The 18,771-nt window shown below is 45.5% G+C and overlaps 4 protein-coding genes across 8 annotated transcripts in view; 1 reads left to right on the plus strand and 3 right to left on the minus strand.

The window, feature by feature from the left end:
* The window catches only part of terb1 (telomere repeat binding bouquet formation protein 1), an 18,723-nt gene extending 17,786 nt beyond the window's left edge, over window positions 1-937 (minus strand). The window contains exons 1-3 of the mRNA XM_042707420.1: window positions 842-937; window positions 623-733; window positions 193-321 (exon numbers count right to left, since the gene is read on the minus strand). Coding sequence (XP_042563354.1) covers window positions 193-321; window positions 623-733; window positions 842-851 — 250 coding nt within the window. The 5' untranslated portion in view covers window positions 852-937. The remainder of the gene's footprint in view (window positions 1-192; window positions 322-622; window positions 734-841) is intronic.
* Window positions 938-978: 41 nt separating this feature from the next.
* On the plus strand, window positions 979-8,712 carry pdp2 (putative pyruvate dehydrogenase phosphatase isoenzyme 2). Of its 3 annotated transcripts, none has more exons than XM_031564669.2 (3): window positions 979-1,075; window positions 4,139-5,098; window positions 7,133-8,712. In XM_031564669.2, exons 2-3 carry the CDS (start codon window positions 4,196-4,198, stop codon window positions 7,862-7,864), a joined length of 1,635 nt encoding a protein of 544 aa, XP_031420529.1. In that variant the 5' UTR covers window positions 979-1,075; window positions 4,139-4,195; the 3' UTR covers window positions 7,865-8,712. The 3 variants fall into 3 exon arrangements, with proteins under 3 accessions (XP_031420529.1, XP_031420530.1, XP_012696999.2); XM_031564670.2 differs by lacking the exon at window positions 979-1,075 and adding an exon at window positions 1,625-1,725; XM_012841545.3 differs by lacking the exon at window positions 979-1,075 and adding an exon at window positions 3,379-3,474.
* An 809-nt stretch (window positions 8,713-9,521) lies between these two features.
* On the minus strand, window positions 9,522-13,683 carry adal (adenosine deaminase-like). Of its 3 annotated transcripts, XM_012841538.2 has the most exons (11): window positions 13,666-13,683; window positions 13,455-13,543; window positions 13,134-13,264; window positions 12,639-12,699; window positions 12,476-12,563; window positions 12,297-12,378; window positions 11,719-11,845; window positions 11,008-11,088; window positions 10,616-10,754; window positions 10,310-10,410; window positions 9,522-10,054 (listed from the first exon to the last, which is right to left on the minus strand). In XM_012841538.2, exons 2-11 carry the CDS (start codon window positions 13,509-13,511, stop codon window positions 9,851-9,853), a joined length of 1,071 nt encoding a protein of 356 aa, XP_012696992.1. In that variant the 5' UTR covers window positions 13,512-13,543; window positions 13,666-13,683; the 3' UTR covers window positions 9,522-9,850. The 3 variants fall into 3 exon arrangements, with proteins under 3 accessions (XP_012696992.1, XP_031420532.1, XP_042559831.1); XM_031564672.2 differs by lacking the exons at window positions 13,455-13,543; window positions 13,666-13,683 and adding an exon at window positions 13,596-13,646; XM_042703897.1 differs by lacking the exon at window positions 13,666-13,683 and having other exon boundaries at window positions 13,455-13,644.
* Window positions 13,684-13,937: 254 nt separating this feature from the next.
* Window positions 13,938-18,442, minus strand: cplx3a (complexin 3a). Its single transcript, XM_012841539.3, has 3 exons — window positions 17,875-18,442; window positions 15,773-15,860; window positions 13,938-15,115 (listed from the first exon to the last, which is right to left on the minus strand). Exons 1-3 carry the CDS (start codon window positions 18,030-18,032, stop codon window positions 14,891-14,893), a joined length of 471 nt encoding a protein of 156 aa, XP_012696993.1. The 5' UTR covers window positions 18,033-18,442; the 3' UTR covers window positions 13,938-14,890.
* Between the last annotated feature and the right edge of the window lie 329 nt (window positions 18,443-18,771).

Below are 18,771 nucleotides of genomic sequence, written 5' to 3' on the forward strand. Positions count from 1 at the left end.
TTGACTTGTGGTACAGAATGGCACAGACAACATGTGTAGCTCATAAATTCAAACAAACAACAAACAAACAACAAACAAAACAAGAGTGTGAGAAAGAAATGTTGTCCATATACAACCCCCCCCCCCCCACACACACACACACACACACACACACACATATATATATACACACACAAACACAGGTATTTTTACCATTAGACTCAGCCAAGGTGCCAAGAATGAAGAGGGCAGTCTGTCTGACCTGAGGGTGGCGGCTGGATCGGGATAGGCTATGCACAAACATCACCCCTCCCACATTCTGGAAAAACTCCACATTCTCCTCTGATGACAAGTACACACACATGGCAATGACTGTCCAATACACCAAATCAACTCATCTAAAATACATTCATGCAAATACCAGGTATCTTATCTTACAGAACTAAATTCCACCATTCAACATTATCGACAATTTATAATCAGAACTAATCCATTAATTTTCAGCTATATACAAACCGTTTTATATAACTTACTCTTTTTAATCTAAGTACGAGAGAGAGGTTGAAAGTATGTTAAGAGTTCATAAATGCACCTGCATATAAGTGTGCGAGTGTGTAAAAACTGTAAGACTGGCAGACTTTACCGCTCTGCTGGCAAATAGCAGAAATGGTGAGCAGCGCTTGTTTCTGTGAGTCAGGACATTTCATCTGGCATTTAAGACACTCCAGCAACAAACTCAAATCAGTCTTTGTAGCTGTAAAACAACAAGCAGGCGTTACAATGGTATTCAATATATGCTAAGTGTACTATGTATTCAAGTCAAGTTCAGGTCAACCACACCATGACAAGCCCTTCAATTTACCATTTTGCATCTTTGTGATGGTAATATGCAAGTTAGCCAAGGAATATCTTCAAGTAGGTGTCCTTGTTTAGGGCATGAGTATTCATTCAAGAGATCTGTGAAATAATAAGATTCAACCACAGACATATGAGGACCTCAACAGTGAAATCATCTAAGAGATGATAGGCTCAGTCACACGAAGACGGTTAAGTTGCGTTGAAACTGAAAGCTCCATATTCGTCATTAACAATGGAGGTTAGTGAACGTTTACTCGACATTTTACTTTATGTTGATTTTACAAGTGACTACTGTCTCAACTAATTCTCAATTTTGTAACTCAATTATCCTAGCTACTCCCTAACGTTAGCTAAGGAGCTTAGTTAGCTGTCGAGCTAATGTTAGCCAACTTCACTGACCACTTTCCGCACTTCATTGACAGCGAATGACTGTAATAATGTGGTGTTGAATAAAATAATGTACAGTTAAAATTAAATAGTTTACTGAGTTATCTTCAGGGAGGTGAGAATGACTGTCTATGTCACAAAGTTAACTTTTTGCTAACCCCAGCTATCGATACACTAGCTTAATTAGCTATCCATAGCTAACAACTAGGGATCAGCTGTTGTGAATAACTAACTGTTTATTAAATACCCCAGACTCGTTCAACATGTATATGATAAAACTACCGTATGACGTTAATGAAGAATAATGGGCTCATCAACCGAGTTTGTTACCTCTTAGTTTTGAGATGAAGAGTATTTTACCAATTCTTTTTAATCCAAAGGGTAAATAATAGGGTAAGAGTGCTGGGTTTCATCCGGAATTATCAGCAGAAGGACGTGCTTCAGAGGAGTCACGCGCTGGTTGTTGACAGGCTGACATGGAACATTAATATCTACACTGAGGTAAATGGAATATGTGCTTATATGACTGTGCAGAGCTGCCTGAGAGGGTCCTATTGTACATCAAAATAAGAGAAAAATTAGATAGTGGTAGAAACGTTGGCACTTTTGTAATGACCAGGTGGGGTTGTGTGTTGTGTTGTAAACTGAAAGGAAAACGTATGGATTAGTTTCCCACCAGGACCCTCGATTTGATCGATTATCGAAGAGAGGCGCTCTCCTTCGAGTGCCCACTCCAGCACCACACAATAGGCCAATAGACTAAAGGCACTGACTGGGGTGCTGCATCACATACTAAAATAAGAGAGAGGTAAAACACTGATTGTACAAACAGTTTTCTACAGTTTCTTAACAGTTATTGAGGTAAACCGGTGCAGGTGTTGTTGTATGTGAAAACACTACACGAAACAGGAGAGCCGCATCAATTCAGCCATTTACTGAAACTCATTCCAACTGACACACCGACCGGAAACACATCATCGGTTACATCAAAATACAGGCATGTTGTCAAAATACGAGCATGCCGTGAAACCCTGTCATGGAGACATAACATTTTCCCCCCTCTCCAGGGAAGATTCAACCCACATCCCTGAGTGAGAGATAACACAAATAACAAATCATATTGATAGAAAACCCGTAGTAGGTAACATTCAGAATACATTGTTAATGACTTTAGTGCAGCCCGAACATATCATTACCAGGCTATTTACAACTTAAAGTGCCTTAGAACACCAGACTAAAGTGACTGGAACAGTCTTGATGAGGTTGAAACCTGCAAGATAAAATGCAATACATTCAATATATTCAAACATAGTAATTCAATAAATTCAATACATTCAAACATAGTAATTCAATAAATACAACACATTCAAACATAGTAATTCAATAAATTCAATAAATTCGAACATAGTAATTCAATACATTCAAACATGGTAATGCAATACATTCAAACATAGTCCATGAGGTAGCCCGGTTTGGAGCGGGCACGGACTGGTCGTGCTGCAGGACTAACTGGGCCCCCAGAGTCCGGATCAGGATCTCGGCTGGCCTCCAGGTCTGCCGCAGTAGGTGGGGCCACTTTGCGGAGGCGGCGTGCATGCCACCGCGTTCCGTCTGAGAGGCGAAAGGTGGCAGGTCCCAGTTGCTCAGTCACCTGGAAAGGAGCTGACCAGAATGACAACAGCTTATGGCCCCGTGTGGGCCTCCGGACCCTGACCCAGTCCAGAATGGTGAAAGCTGGGTGTTTGGCCCTGTGGGACCGGTCAAAGCGCTGTTTAGTTGCCTGCTGTCGTGCTGAGACTCGGTCGCGTAGCTGATCAGTTGTTTCCCGCTGGGCCCCCTGTGATGTCAGGTGAGCAGGAACACGCAGGCGATCCAGGGGTAGTGATAGCTCCCGCCCCAACATCAGAAGTGCTGGTGAGCTGTCTGTTGTAGTGTGTTGAGCAGCTCGGTAGTGCAGCAGGGTCCGCAGGAGTGCTGCTGAGAATTGGAACCCCTCTGCTAAGTGAGCTCTGATACCATTTTTCTCTATAGGGATTCCGATTTCCAACGTTAATGGTCCCTTGTCGAATTTGGGACCAAAATGATTTAAAAATAGGGCCCATGTTGAAAAACCTCGAAGTTTCTCTTTAACGTCTATGGCGGTATTAAAAGGGTTAATTTTGTGACATAAACAGAAAGACCGGAAGTAGACACTGGCAAACTGACACCGGTTGAGGATTATTTTCCCCGTGTTGGATTTGTATCCTACAGGTACTGTTTGAATGAATACATCACCAACGTTAGTGCTATCTATTGACACAATCGTATACAATTATTTCTGATACTGTCACTTTATAATGACTTAAGCTAAAACTGCTTGTTTGGCTCTGTAACGCTAAATTAAGCTAGCGATAGCTGAACAACGTTAGCTTGTTCACTTAACTTAGTTTAACCCAACTCATTTGGATGTGTTTGGTTTAACGTTTAGCCAACGTTAACTGTTGCTAGTTATGTTTAGTGTCATGTTGTCAGAGGTTTTATTCAGACATTACGCGTGGGCATCAGATAAACTGTCATCTTGCCAAACAACGTACACGCTAAACTAGCTAAGGCGGTTTGTGTTATTTTTTCAATTTGCTGTACCATAACTGTTGCTAACCTCTGTAAAGTGTCAGAGTTACAACCATAATATCAGAAAGAATTGCGCAGTATTGGAACTGTCCTTCAGTTCCCTAAGTTTGTATGATGAAAGATTTGTCACCCTGAAACTTCCTGCCTTGAATGTTGTCCAATGGACTGTGGTAGTGGATATGTTCATTTTAAATGGATGTACGTTAGTTAATACTCAGAAGATATGATGATGCAGCAAGTATGGCTATTATGTCGATACTAATTTTAATTTCCTGTAATTATGTTGTGTATTAATCTCCTGTAGATGTTGGCGTACCAGGTGTGACCAGTTGGAGACTTGTGGTCTGCCGCTGTGGATGGGATGTCTAGGTGTGTGTGTACGCGAGTCCTCTCTCAAGTGCGAAGCTGCAGCACACTGGTCCTGCCTCTCTCCCTCAACCAGCCTGTTTTCCACAGACCCCTGCTCTCTCTCCTCTCCTCCTCCTCCTCGTCCTCCTGCTGGCCCAGGCGTCTGCAGCCGGCGCGTCCTCTGTCCTCCCACACGCATGGAGGTTCTGACAAGGACAATGACGATGACATCCCTTCCCCCAAACATGACCTGAACTTCCAGTTGGGCCGCCTCCAGATGGACCATGTGTTGCGTGCCAACGAGCAGTCGGTGCGCCTGCCGGAGTTCGACGGGCGCGGCGGCCCGAGCCCCGTGCTGAAGTTCGAGAGCAACCAGCTGGGCGCCAACGTGCCGCTGGAGGATCGCCGGTGTGCCGCCACCTGCTTGCGGACGCGTGGCATGCTCTTCGGCGTCTTCGACGGGCACGGGGGCCACGCCTGCGCTCAGGCCGTCAGCGAGCGCCTGCCCTACTACGTCGCCACGGCAATGATGCCGGAGGCCAGCCTGGAGGACCTGGAGGTCGCCATGGAGACCGAGCGCCCCGTGCCTCCCATCCTGCAGTGGTACAAGCACCACAACGACTACAACTACCGCGAGTCGGCCGAGCTGTACGTGCAGCACCTGCGCATGTTCTGGCAGGAGCTGCTGGACAGCGCGGAGCACGGCGAGGGCCTGAGCCCACCTGATGCCCTGAGCCACGCCTTCCAGCGCCTGGACTCCGACCTGTCCCTGGAAGCACAGGTGCCTCTGGCCAACGAGCTCATGCGCAGCACCGCCGTCCAGGCCGCCTTCGCCGGCAGCACCGCCTGCATGGCCCACGTCACCACAGAGGGCGTGTACGTGGCCAACGTCGGGGACAGCCGCGCCATCATGGGGGTGGGTAACACCTGTGCGCTCTATGGGAGAGGGTCATGCCATCATTGGGGTGGGTAGCACCTGTGCGCTCTATGAGAGAGGGCGGTCATGCCATCATTGGGGTGGGTAACACCTGTGCGCTCTATGGGAGAGGGTCATGCCATCATTGGGGTGGGTAACACCTGTGCGCTCTATGAGAGAGGGCGGTCATGCCATCATTGGGGTGGGTAACACCTGTGCGCTCTATGGGAGAGGGTCATGCCATCATTGGGGTGGGTAACACCTGTGCGCTCTATGGGAGAGGGTCATGCCATCCTTGGGGTGGGTAACACCTGTGCGCTCTATGGGAGAGGGTCATGCCATCCTTGGGGTGGGCAGCACCTGTGCGCTCTATGGGAGAGGGTCATGCCATCCTTGGGGTGGGCAGCACCTGTGCGCTCTATGGGAGAGGGTCATGCCATCCTTGGGGTGGGCAGCACCTGTGCGCTCTATGGGAGAGGGTCATGCCATCCTTGGGGTGGGCAGCACCTGTGCGCTCTATGGGAGAGGGTCATGCCATCCTTGGGGTGGGCAGCACCTGTGCGCTCTATGGGAGAGGGTCATGCCATCCTTGGGGTGGGCAGCACCTGTGCGCTCTATGGGGGTGGGCAGCACCTGTGCAGAGGGGGAGGTGCAGTTTTTCTTGTTGACCTCAAAGGGGGGCTTGCCATGATGAGTTTGGGAACCACTGGCCTGTTCATAGAAGAACCACTGGCCTGTTCATAGAAGAACCACTGGCCTGTTCATAGGAGAATCCCCTGTTATCCTCCAGTGATTGTGATTGTGGGCTCTGGTCCCATTGATTTGACATTCACCATATATTACAATATACAGCACTCTTTAGATTCCTCTCGTGTTAAAAACGACTAGATCCACTAGTGGTGGAGTTACCTCAGGCATTTAGCCTCCCGTGTACCCGTCAGCATGAATTCCATGAGGACATCGAGGTGGAGCCACTGCCTTGGGCGGGAATGGTGCTGTGTCCTGTAGGATTGAGTAGTTTTCAACAGCTTCACTGCAAAACCATTTGGTCTGAAGAATGACACTGCACTTTTGATCTGAAGAATGACACTGCACTTTTTATCTGTCAGGGTAGCCTTGCTGAGGCAAAAAGCCATAAGGTTCTTATCTCTACGCACAAACAAACTAAGCAAACAGATTATTGTTTTGGAACACAAGGTACTGTTGACTTAACCACTATCTCTCGCTAACTCTCTGTCTCTCACTACTTTACTAAACGCCACCAGTGAGCCCAGGTCATTTGGACAACAATGAATCATATTAGTTAATTGAACTATAGAGGGTCCTTTCTATCCAGCTTGATAAAACATAGTCCATTCGGTGGTGATGGGGTTTGTTTATTTAGCCTGATTCTTCTGTTTGCCTTTGTCGTAAGACAACTGGGAAGTGCATCAATGCAAAATCAATACCCAAATCATTATGACCACTTTGAAGAACTTGAGAACTGTAGTTTAGCCATATCTCATGTCCGTGGCCTTTTAAAGCCATGAAGGCTCACCTTAGCCAGACGGGTTACTACAACTGAGTTATTACCCCAAATATAGGCTTCAATAAGATTATAGACATACAAGTACAATATACAGCACTGTGCTACTACAGTAATACTAAGTGCTAAAGTTGCAGATAGCCTGGTTGGTATGGTGTGCATCTGGATACTGGATCGGTACCTTAGTGCTGTTCTGCTGGTCAGTGTGATCTGAGTATTAATCAGCCGCTGCTGGTCAGTGTGATCTGGGTATTAATCTGCTGCTGGGGTCAGTGTGATCTGGGTATTAATCTGCTGCTGGGGTCAGTGTGATCTGGGTATTAATCTGCTGGTGGTCAGTGTGATCTGGGTATTAATCTGCTGCTGGGGTCAGTGTGATCTGGGTATTAATCTGCTGGTGGTCAGTGTGAGCGGTATGTGCATTCCTGTGCCACTGGTCAATGTGAGCGGTATGTGCCTTCCTGTGCCACTGTGTGAGCGGTATGTGATGTCCTGTGCTGCTGTTTCAGGTGCAGGATGAGGACGGCAGCTGGAGTGCGGTGCCGCTGTCACGTGACCACACGGCGCTGAACCCCGCCGAGCTGGCGCGCGTGCAGGGGCAGCACCCGCCGGCGGAGCGCGACACGGTGGTGGTGGACGAGCGGCTGCTGGGCATGCTCATGCCCCTGCGCGCCTTCGGGGACGTGCGCTTCAAGTGGAGCCGGGAGCTGCAGCAGAGCGTGCTGGAGAGCGGCGCCTCCTGCTGCGACCTGGAGGAACTGCACCTCTTCCAGTACTCCCCGCCCTACTACCTGACGCCTCCCTACCTGGACGCCGTCCCCGAGGTGACCTTCCACCGGCTGCGGCCGCAGGACCACTTCCTCATCCTGGCGTCCGACGGCCTGTGGGACGAGCTGGGCAACGAGGAGGCGGTGCGGCTGGTGGGGCAGCACCTGACGGGGGTGCACCTGCAGGCACCCGTCTCCGCCCGAGACCGCCAGTTCAGCCTGGGACAGATGCACCAGCTGTTGCTACGGCGACGCGCTCGGTCAGCGCCGGCAATGGACCTGAACGTCGCCACGCACCTGATCCGCCACGCGCTCAGCACCAACGAGTACGGGGAGCTCGACCAGGAGAAGCTGGCGGCCATGATGGCTCTCCCCGACGATCTGGCGCGTATGTACCGGGACGACATCACCGTCACTGTGGTCTACTTCAACTCCAACCTGCACAAGTCAGCACATCACAAAGGCAGTCGCTAATCCTCCACACACACACACACACACACACCTGTGTAGGGTTGACCTTTGTTACGTCGCACACCACACATACTCTATGACCCTTCCTTGCGCATCCCAACTCATCTCATTAAGCAAGTAGCTCATAACACTGTCACCTTGTTTGGTACATTAAGTGTGTGACGAGCTCCAGACGTCCTATGAACCAGGCGGTGTGTTTATGAAGCCCTGGAAAGGACACCGGTTCTGTTCAGGTCCGTTAACGTGCACAGGCCAGATGGAGCTGAGTTGCTAGTGAACGTAGCTGAGATGCTAGTGAATGTAGCCTGGAGAAGCTCTGGGAAAGAGTAGTGTTTAATACTGCAGTCCTATTTCTGTACACCTTTTTTCCTCATGTGGCTTTATGTCAGGCTTCAGAAGTCAAGCCTATATGCACCTTGTGTTAATGTGTGTTGAATGCTCTTTTCTAAACAGATCAGTTTGGGAATGTAGGTTTTACATGCTAGCACCATGCTAATACCTGAGTCACTAACGGGGGCTAAGCTCACTGAGGCCTCTGAGGAGGAAGCTCAGTGGGGGAGGGGCACTTCAGATCTTTTAAAGATCTTCATGTGTCCTTTGCACTGCTAAAGTTCCAGCACAATCACTGATTGTCTACAAGCCTCTACGCTGCGAATTCTAACGTCGTACAGGACTCTGAACTCTGCACATGGTTAACTATGTAACCTATCATTACAGTTGAACCATGTCACATGTGAAACTAGTGGAACTATGTTACATATGAACATGTATAGAGCTGTTCACAGTTTCATGTCTGTTACTGCCTCTTGTCTCGGAGAGAATTCAAAAGAATAAACATGTCTGTTACTCAACTACCTGCGCAGGTGTGGTGTCATTTCTGCTCTTTCTTAAATTCACCTGCAGGACATTTTGATCTTTGCAGCAGAGGGCAACTATTCATGGGTGGAGTCATGCCAAGTCATACAAACATGAATTTAAATCTTTCATTCACATTCTGCATTCGTTTTATTGTATAATCAATTTTATTATTTGTATCATAAATTATTATTAGTTATGATAGAAGCCTGAACAGGGTCCCATTCATCCAAGCTTCTGTTCCAGAGGGGCCTACAGGGAACTGACCCAGACACTCATCTGTAGCAGACAGACAGACAGACTTTCTTACACATTCACAACGTGAGTTTGTGTCAGGTTCTACCAGTCTCGTGTGCTCTAGGGATGTACAGCAACCAACGCTTGCTCGCTCGCTCTCAAAAGGCCTCTCTGAAACATACTCCCTACACTCTAAGACAACGGAAGCAACAGCACACAGCGGTAGGGAGAGCTCGGAGGGCAAAAGCTCGTAGAGATGCAGGTGCCTGCACTCCAAGCCACAGAGGCACTGAAGAATGTTGCCACCTGCTGGGGCCAGGAGGAACTGCACCTTTCCAATGTCTTAGTTTCCACTGGTAAATCAAGAGTATTTTTGGATTAGATTAGATTCAACTTTATTGTCATTGCACACAGTACAAGTACTGTGGCAACGAAATGCAGTTAGCATCTAACCAGAAGTATCAGAGTATCAGACTGTGTCTGCAACTCTCTGATGATTCATGACAATAACTGGCAATACTGAAAACAACTAACAACAAAAATGCGAAAAAGAAAACTCATAGCCTAGTGGTGGTAGTAGTACTGATATATTTTCAGGCAACTTCCATATAAAGCTGATCTAAGGTGAATTCCACTGGAGGTAGATCAGCTCAAGCTGAGAATGTTGGTGGAGATTTAAAAACACATTTTGACACTGGAAATAAACGAATCCCTAGATTATATCCCATCCGGCGCACCGCTGTCCACATTCATGGCTGAGAATCTGACCCGTAGTGATCACGAGTTTCTGACGGCTGCTCTGGCAAGACCATCAGTCACGTCTCTGGAGGAGGAGGAGGATGTTGAGTTCCTGAGAACAGCTCTGAGTTCACGGTTCTGTCTCAGGAGAACCGAGAGCTATGGAACCCGAGTCTGTAGAACCTGAGGCCTCAGCTCGGCCCATGTCTGCTCCAGACGCTTCTTCACAGACTGGGGGGCGAAGCTGCAACCAATGGCCTTCTGGGATAGGTCCCACATGGCCTCCCTACTGAGGTCAAAGGTCGAGGCAACCAGCTGGTACTCCTGGGAGAGATCAGTGCAGAACACACCTTTGTCGTCGGTCTGAGAACAAAAATAGATGAGATTTTGCTTAGTCATAGTGCTTGATGTTAATCATATTATTACCACTACACTTCACCTAAAGAATCCGAAGTCAATACAAACAACATACAACAGATTACCATACCACAAAAGACACACGCCTTAAACACCACACTGACAGTCACCAGGTATTCAAATAACCACTGGTAGTATGTATATTTAAATTCAGTCTGGAAGTCACACAGTTAGTGTGTTGACAGAGAGGGCACTACTCACACAGATTACACAGGGATGCCCCAGGTTGTACCAGTACAGGAAGTGATGTTTATCATACGAGGGAACTGTTTGACCTTTCACATTAGAGGTCAAGCACAGCTCTGCAATGGAACACACAGGGGATCTTCTCAGCAATTTGATAACACTGAAAATAATTGTACATATCCTTGTGTTCATTTATTCATTCAGAGGTATACTATTATATGTACTATTAATGACGTACCAAGAGGTACAGTATATTATTCCTGACTTACCCAGAGGTATATTATTCCTGACTTACCCAGAGGTATATTATTCCTGACTCACCCAGAGGTATATTATTCTTCCTGACTTTCTCAACGAGGCTGCACGTCCCCCCGACCTCAGGGTGGAGGAAGGTCCCGTGGCCGATGCGGTCTGGGGGGAGGTCCAACAGCAGCTCAGACTCCTCAGCCTGAGACGAGACCTGGGAGAGTGTGGGAGAGACATCTTAGGCTGCTACGCATAGTTAAAACACACCGTTACTAGAACGCCCTACTCCTCAGGATGACGAATGACGAAACACAGACCTAGACATCGCATGATCGCCACTTCTAATTGAAGTTAAATGTTTACAGAAATGTCTAGATGGCAACATCTCAACCACTGGGTAACGGGCTTGAACTCGGCCACAGTTTCCATTCAGATTTGGCTGACTAGCCCACACTGCTGGGCTGTACCTCTGACAGGTGCAAGGCCAGTTTCAGTCCACAGCTCTTGGCTTTCTGCAGAGCAGGAAGAAGGTCTCTGCCGTGGCCCACCTGAAACAGACATTAGAAGTCTAGTGTTAAAAACACCCCAAAAACAAGAGCTGAGTGGCCCTTTTTAAACAGACGTTAAAAGTCAGCCTCTGGTCCTACCCTGACCCGGATATGATGTGGATCAGAACCAGAAGTGTTCCCTAGGTAGCTACTGTAGGTAGAGATAACGTATTTCCGGTGGGATCCGTATTGAAACCGGAAGTGGGTACTTTACTCCGTTTGACTGACTCCTCCAGGTACTTTACTTTTTCGTAGAGAAATTGTGTCGATCGCCTGCCTTTTAAACAATCGTTTTTTTTATTTTTCTTTATTTCTGCGAAGTTATACGGCTCAATACTCAACTGACTTGTTAACCGAACTTTTACAAAGTCATACGACTAAACACACAAGTGATTGGCTGTTCAGGTCAGATGACAAGTTTTAACCAACCAGAGACCGAAGTAAAGTTCCAACTTCAGGTTTCAATACGGATCCCAGCGGGAAATACGTTATCTCTACCTACAGCTACCATTGGGGTTTGAACCCTTTCTAATGGAGGGGAAATGGAGGGAGTGTGTGTGTGTGTGTGTGTGTGTGTGTGTGTGTGTGTGTGTGTGTGTGTGTGTGTGTGTGAGCGCTTCAGAGACTCACGGTTGGGTCCCCGCTGAGATCCAGCCCGACCACAACACCGTCGCTCGACAACATGAAGTCTTCTGCCAGCTTCACCATCTCCATGGCAACCTCAGAGCCATTTCGGCGGTCAATGGCCACTAGGAACCTATGACACAGATGCATTGATCAATGGCCACTAGGAACCTGACAGAGATGCATTGATCAATGGCCACTAGGAACCTATGACACAGATGCATTGATGTAAGAGTTCCTGCACAGATGTCTGGGCATAAAATGTTCTGTCCCTTCACGAATCTGGTTTAAACATGATATCTTGTCAGAGATCAAGTTTACCATTATAAATTCAGTAAGTTCAGATGTTTTTATGGTTTGGGGTCATTCCAGTCACAAAACCAGGCTATGCCTTTAAGTAGAGCATTTAATAATCAAAGGGCCGCATGTATCAACGGCACACGCTATAATCACACTGAATTTCTTTTCCGCACATGGTCTCGAGGTAGCATACGCACAATATTTGTAATTTGCAGATAAACTTTGAAACTGCAGAAATTCAGCTGGTCAGTAATTCAAATTGGCAACAGTACTGTGATACCTACCTGACTTCTATGTCAACTCCCTCTTGCTTGCACTGCTGGATGGCTCCAATTATGGTTTCCACATATCTTTTCTTAGTCAGTCCTTGTAAAAACAAAACAGTCATGAAACACCGTTTTATTGTGAGATTCCTAACTAACTACACCTAAGATTTGTTTATAAGCTGAGGTAAACGGAAGACCTGTCTTCGGCTCCGCACGAGGGGTACTCCTTAACTCCAGATATTTGACTCCGTCATCTGCAAACTCTTTAATCACATCTTTGGCAACCTAGAACACCAATATTACTCACTCTTTAAAATGAACCCAACCAAAGAGTGTGAAAGGGAAGAGATTTTCACGTACCATCAAAATATCCTCTTCAGTATCAACCAACTGATGAATGACCTTGAACACTTGGAAGCACCTGGGGAGGACACAAAAGGACTTACACTCAAAATGGCCACCATCCATTAGTTTGCAATCTTCAGTGACAACATACTGACAGAGAACAGCTATCAGTGACAGGTCAGCCACCTATTTCCCATGCTTTCGGACAAATATTCATCAACAAATTAAAGGACACGATTTGGACTTTGGCAAAGCAGCAGATAGTCTTTCAGACTGTTAAATATGCAGTAAGCCTAGTGAATTACTCCTGATGTAGCACAGACCAACATGAATGTAATGCTAGACTGTATAGTAGGAGAAAGATGAGTCCTGGTTTGCGCTGTACACTACGTTCATTGCTCAGCAGAGGGGGTGGCCGATCTGATTAATGTGGGTATACTTTGCAGTGATTGCTGGTGCATCCACAAAGTCTTACTTTTACTGACAGACAAGTGGCTCCAAAGGACTTACTCATCAAGTGTCCTCCGCTGACCACTGCGAATGGCGGTCATGCTGTGTTGGATGTTCAGATGCGGTTTGCGAGCAATGAGTTTGTCTATAGTCTCAGAGCTCACTGAGCCATTGAGATGAGCATGAAGCTCCTGTGCGGCAAAAACAAACACAACAGAGCACTGTTTCAAGGATAATTAAAGTATACGACTTTTATTTACAGCTATTTGATTACTTAAGTCTACATTAACCAAGGCTCCAGCGCCTATCTATAATACGTATTCTTAGAACAAAAACATGAGAGATCTCGCGAACTTGATCACCGAGGGTTAATGCACATACCACTTTAGGTAACTGGCGGTAGAAATTATTTTCTTCTCCGTGAGACCACTCGGACATAATTCCCCTTAATTTGAGCTAAATATGTCGCCCTGTTAAAAAAGTGGATTTTACTTTCAAGACTTTCTTTTAAACTATACTTACAAATAACGTTTACAAAATGTCAAATCTGACATGTGTTGCATCACAGAAATTCTTCCTCCATGCCACTTACCAGCAAGAGTGGTTCCTACGTAGAGGAGGAAAAAAGCAACATCTTCGACACGGCCATTCTCACAACAGATTTAGGATTTATAATATTTAATTTTATATTCACTTGGAATTTAAATTAAATTTTTGTGTTTAATCTGTCTGATTTCAGATACAGGTTGGCTGCTACAAGCTTCGAACATTTTATAATTTCGCCTTTTTATTTTATTTTATAGGCTAACGTAGCCTATTACATTTTGAAAGACATACAGTTACATACGTGATAACATGACATATGACATTTTAATAGCTATTTATTTAAATGTACAGTGTTTCAGATGAAAACCAATGTTCATCACATGAAGGTCAAAAGATCACACATATCAAGTGGCCTATAATTCCGTTGTATGCAAATACAATGACAATAAAGGCTTTCAATAAAACTTCCCACAAAATAAAAATCAGAAAGTGAAAAACACCTTGTTACCAAATGTTTAGCCTGTTCTTTTTACCATTATACGGTCATTTTTTGACCCCTATCGGAAAAATATAATAAGCACAGTTCTACAGTAACACAATATGACACAGGATCTGCCAGGTGACTGTGCCCTCCACTTAGATTAGTGCTGTGAAACTCCTGTGATATCCACACCCAACTAAATTAACTCCTGTGATATCCACACCCAACTCCTGTGGAACTAACCAGATTTCGTTATCTGAAGTTTCAGCATCAGAACTGATTAGTAACATGTCATCATGGCCAGTTATGTAATACAGTGGTGAGTTATTAAGACTAACTCAGTCTTTGAGTTATTAAGATGAACTCAGTCTTTGAGTTATTAAGACTAACTCAGTCTTTGAGTTATTAAGACTAATTCAGCCTTTGAGGTATTAAGACTAACTCAGTCTTTGAGAATAACTCAGAATAACTCATCACCTTCACACGAGAAATCCCAAACAGCGATAGAACATTTTATTAAAAGGAAAACAGAGGAGAAGTTTGAATGTTTCAGGTGATATTTACAAATGTGTCCTTTTTTCATGGTCGTATCGTGGTAACTCGCTATGCTACTTTACATCATTTACTTCACAACATGTTGAACAAAAGTGTGTTTCATTTCATCTATCAAGTGACATGTAATGTTGTGAACTCACACAGAGGGCAACATCAATTATCCTCACACAAACCTGACAGTTTATTTAGAACACGCTGAGCACATGGACGACTTCCTCTCCTCTCTGCCCTGGGATCACATGACCTCACACTTGTCCGCCGTCTTCTTGAGGTCTTCCACGGTGGTCTGGGCCTTGTCCTTCAGCTGGTCCAAGTCCATGTTCTGGAGCCTGGTGAGCTGGCCCAGGACCGACTGCTTCTGCTCCTCCTCCTGGTTGTCCTGGGCGATCATCTGGGCCAGCTCGGTGGGCAGCTCCACGTCGTCACCCGCCTGCTGGATCTGAGTCTCATCCAGCTCGCTCTGGACGAAGAGAACGTTTCCGGAGGAACAGATTGGGGAAGAGGTCAAGTGTAGGACATACAGAATGACTGAAAGACAGGGAGTAAAACTTCAGAGAGCATTGGCGAAGCCAAATTTTGTTAGAAAATATCAAACTAAATTCAGATGTAAGGTTACAACTAGGCTACACTCATGTGTAATGTGAGTCTTGTCTAATCTACTCTTGATAAATAGAGCTGTGTCTGTCTGAAATGAAAAGAGGTGGAATTTCAGAAACACAGATTATCACTGAAAAACAGATTATGACTGAAAGACAGATTATGACTGAAACACAGATTATGACTGAAAGACAGATTATGACTGAAAGACAAATTATGACTGAAAGACAGATTATGACTGAAACACAGATTATGACTGAAACACAGATTATGACTGAAAGACAAATTATGACTGAAAGACAGATTATGACTGAAACACAGATCATGACTGAAACACAGCGAGGAGGCAATGAGTCCAAACTAGGCCTATATGTTATACACCCCAAACAAAACTCAAATGTAAATTTACAGCTGCAATAACACAGTAATATAATTATACATAGACCTATATAGACATATGACATTGCAGTACTATGGATGATAATATCTACATAGAGAGGACATTGGTGATGGCGATCACCTTTGGTAGCCGGTACTTGTCCCTGAAGTGCGTTCGGATTGTGGCTCTCTCTGCCTTCTTCTGGGCAAAACTGGCCTCTCTCTCCACCCTAGAAGAGCATCACAAGCAAGTCATACTAAAACTCTTTCTCTCTCTCTCTCACTCATACACACATACAAACACACACACACACACACACACACACACACAGACACACACACACAAACACACACAAACAAACACACACACACACACACACACACACAAACACAAACACACACACAAACACACACACACACACACACACACACACACACACACACACACACAGACACACACAAACACACAAACACAAACACACACACAAACACACACACACACACACAAACACACACACACACACAAAACAAATGGCAACAACTGATTTCTCTGTTAAAACAAAGAGGCTTTACGTATTTCAGACATTATGTGAAAAGCTTTGGTTGCATTTAAAAATGTTGAGATGAATATAATATAATGATTGTATGTATTCCTGGGCACCAGCAGTGAAGTGATGGGGGTGCTTGAGTATCTGGGCTCTTCAAACATCAGGTGCCTATCCCCTGGCAACCCTATAAGGATTGATCAGACACATCTTTTCCAATTGGACACACACTCACTGACACACGGCCTATAAGGGTTGATCAGACACACCTTTTCCAATTGGACACACACTCACTGACACACACACACACACACACAAACTCACTGACACACACACACACACACACACACAAACTCACACATACACACACACACTCACTCACTGACACACACACACACACACACACACACAATGACACACAGCCTGGTGTGTCCAAGGGAATAATTCAGCTGCCAGTCAAAAAATTAAATCCTGCAGATTCACATCAGACCAACACTATCGCGCATTTCATTCCAGTGGACACACACACACACACACACACACACACACACACACACACACACACACGGTGCACATACACACACACACGGCGCACACACACACTGCAGATACACACACAAACTGCGCACACACACACTTACACACGGCCTATAAGGGTTGATTAGACACACCTTTTCCAATTGGACAAACACTCACTGACACACACACACACACACACACACACACACACACACACACACACACACATGCACACACAGCCTGGTGGGTGTGTCCAAGGAAATAATACAGCTGCCAGTCTAAAATAAAATCCTGCAGATTCACATCAGACCAACACTATTGTGCATTTCATTCCAGTGGACACACACACACACACACACACACACACACACTTGGCACACATTGCACACTAATTTAGATGGCAGGCTGTGGTCCTCAGTACAAGAGGGCAGTCACCATCCCTGCTCAGTACAGAACCCAGGGGACACAACACAAGATGGAGCAGCAGGACTCAGGCAGCCCCAGAAGAGTCACACAGAGGAGAGGACCTTTCTGTCCTGTCTTTGGGGATTCTGCTGTTAGTTTCCTGAAAGAGGCGAACTCTCCAGCTCCGCGGACAGGAGGCTGCCGCTATTTGTGAGACTCAGCATGTCCAGGGGCTCTCATAAACATGAATCTTTAGGACAAGGTGACACAGCCCATCGATTGGACCACATGGTGCTGTAAAAAAAACTCCAGTGTTCCGGAGAGCCTCTCAAATGACACTGGAAAAGTTGAGAGCCATTTTTGCATAGAAGGACAACACTGAAATATAATCTAAAATGAAGTGGTGAGAAGACCTGCATATGATGGCAGGATTTGTTCAATTCATAGCTGCAAAATGATTTACTTCTGAGGAACTTTGATATTGTCCTGTACGTCAGTGTGAGAACAGCATCACATTTTCTCAGAATAATGAAGGTGAACTTTATGTAGTTCATCACAGCCCATGGAACCTAACTCTAGCTAGGAAAGGGAACAGGTCTAAACACACACACATTACTTTATTAGTTTTAAAATCGGGTGCCCATCAGGAGAAAATTCAGAAAATGTCAGATGAGAGAGATCACTTTACACACATACACACTCACACGCGCACGCACACACACACATTTTAACAAGACAGTTGACTGAACCAAAAACAATTTGACGATTTTCTCACTTTTCCTCCGCCAGTTGTTCCTGGTACTGTTCGAACTCTTCTTCAGTCATCCCTTTCGCCGCGGCCTCGGTCTTCTCTGCTTCAGGCTTCTCCTCCCCGACTCCCCCGGTCAGGTCCTTCAACTGTCCGCCTATCATGTGTTTCACCATGAAAGCCATCGCTCCTTTCCGTAGAGGGAGTAAACTAACTGGATGATTATATCGGTCGGACTATCGGTCGTTGGTTCAAAACACAGTAAGTATTGTTTTCTGAGTGAAACAAAATTAAGTTTGCTGTTAATCAAGTTTTTCCTGAACACTTGTGATTTACTGACACTATTGTCTATCGGTCTCCAAGGAGAATTTCAGCACTCAAGTGCCGTGGACAGTTCCTCCTCGCTGTGGACCATGGCGTGAGTGAGTGGAGCGTTTCTCTTTATATGCATGTCCTGCATTTGTAGTTTACATGAGGCTGCGCACACACGCCAGCCCGTCACATGCGGCGACAGGACTATAAATACCATGCTTCTTACTCTAATATATTCTCATTCATTAACCTCCTCTAACCCATAGATGTTTGCGCAAATGTAGAGTAGATACGGACATACATGACAAGAAAGTAAGAAAGAAAGAAAGAAAGAAAGAAAGAATAGAAGGAGGCATGCCCACTAGTGGGTAGCGTAATTTGAATTAGCATATTAGATTTAGATACATATTTACGAGATTTTTTTTTAAATTTAGATTTGATCTAGATATTCCATTTGATAGGTTTTTGTATAGTGTGTTCTTGACATGAAGATGTTACGGCACACTGCTGGCAAGATATAATTGTATTGGCAAATGCCAGCAGTACGGGCTCTGAGTGCTCAGAAATGCAGAAAGCAAACACGACTCGCAAATGTAAAAAGGGAGAGTGAAA

Source organism: Clupea harengus, chromosome 3 (assembly GCF_900700415.2).
Source record: "Clupea harengus chromosome 3, Ch_v2.0.2, whole genome shotgun sequence".
Classification (NCBI taxonomy): domain Eukaryota; kingdom Metazoa; phylum Chordata; class Actinopteri; order Clupeiformes; family Clupeidae; genus Clupea; species Clupea harengus.

Excerpts from the sequence above, each read along its gene's own strand:
- pdp2 (XM_031564669.2), top strand. The coding sequence starts at position 4,196 with ATGTCTAGGTGTGTGTGTACGCGAGTCCTCTCTCAAGTGCGAAGCTGC. Across the intron at positions 5,099-7,132 it reads ACAGCCGCGCCATCATGGGG|GTGCAGGATGAGGACGGCAG; the intron begins GTGGGTAACACC and ends CTGCTGTTTCAG.
- adal (XM_012841538.2), bottom strand. The coding sequence starts at position 13,511 with ATGTCCGAGTGGTCTCACGGAGAAGAAAATAATTTCTACCGCCAGTTA. Across the intron at positions 11,846-12,296 it reads GGAGTTGACATAGAAGTCAG|GTTCCTAGTGGCCATTGACC; the intron begins GTAGGTATCACA and ends TCTGTGTCATAG. Across the intron at positions 11,089-11,718 it reads ATCTCAGCGGGGACCCAACC|GTGGGCCACGGCAGAGACCT; the intron begins GTGAGTCTCTGA and ends TGTCTGTTTCAG.
- cplx3a (XM_012841539.3), bottom strand. The coding sequence starts at position 18,032 with ATGGCTTTCATGGTGAAACACATGATAGGCGGACAGTTGAAGGACCTG. Across the intron at positions 15,861-17,874 it reads GAACAACTGGCGGAGGAAAA|GGTGGAGAGAGAGGCCAGTT; the intron begins GTGAGAAAATCG and ends ATGCTCTTCTAG. Across the intron at positions 15,116-15,772 it reads ACAAGTACCGGCTACCAAAG|AGCGAGCTGGATGAGACTCA; the intron begins GTGATCGCCATC and ends CTCTTCGTCCAG.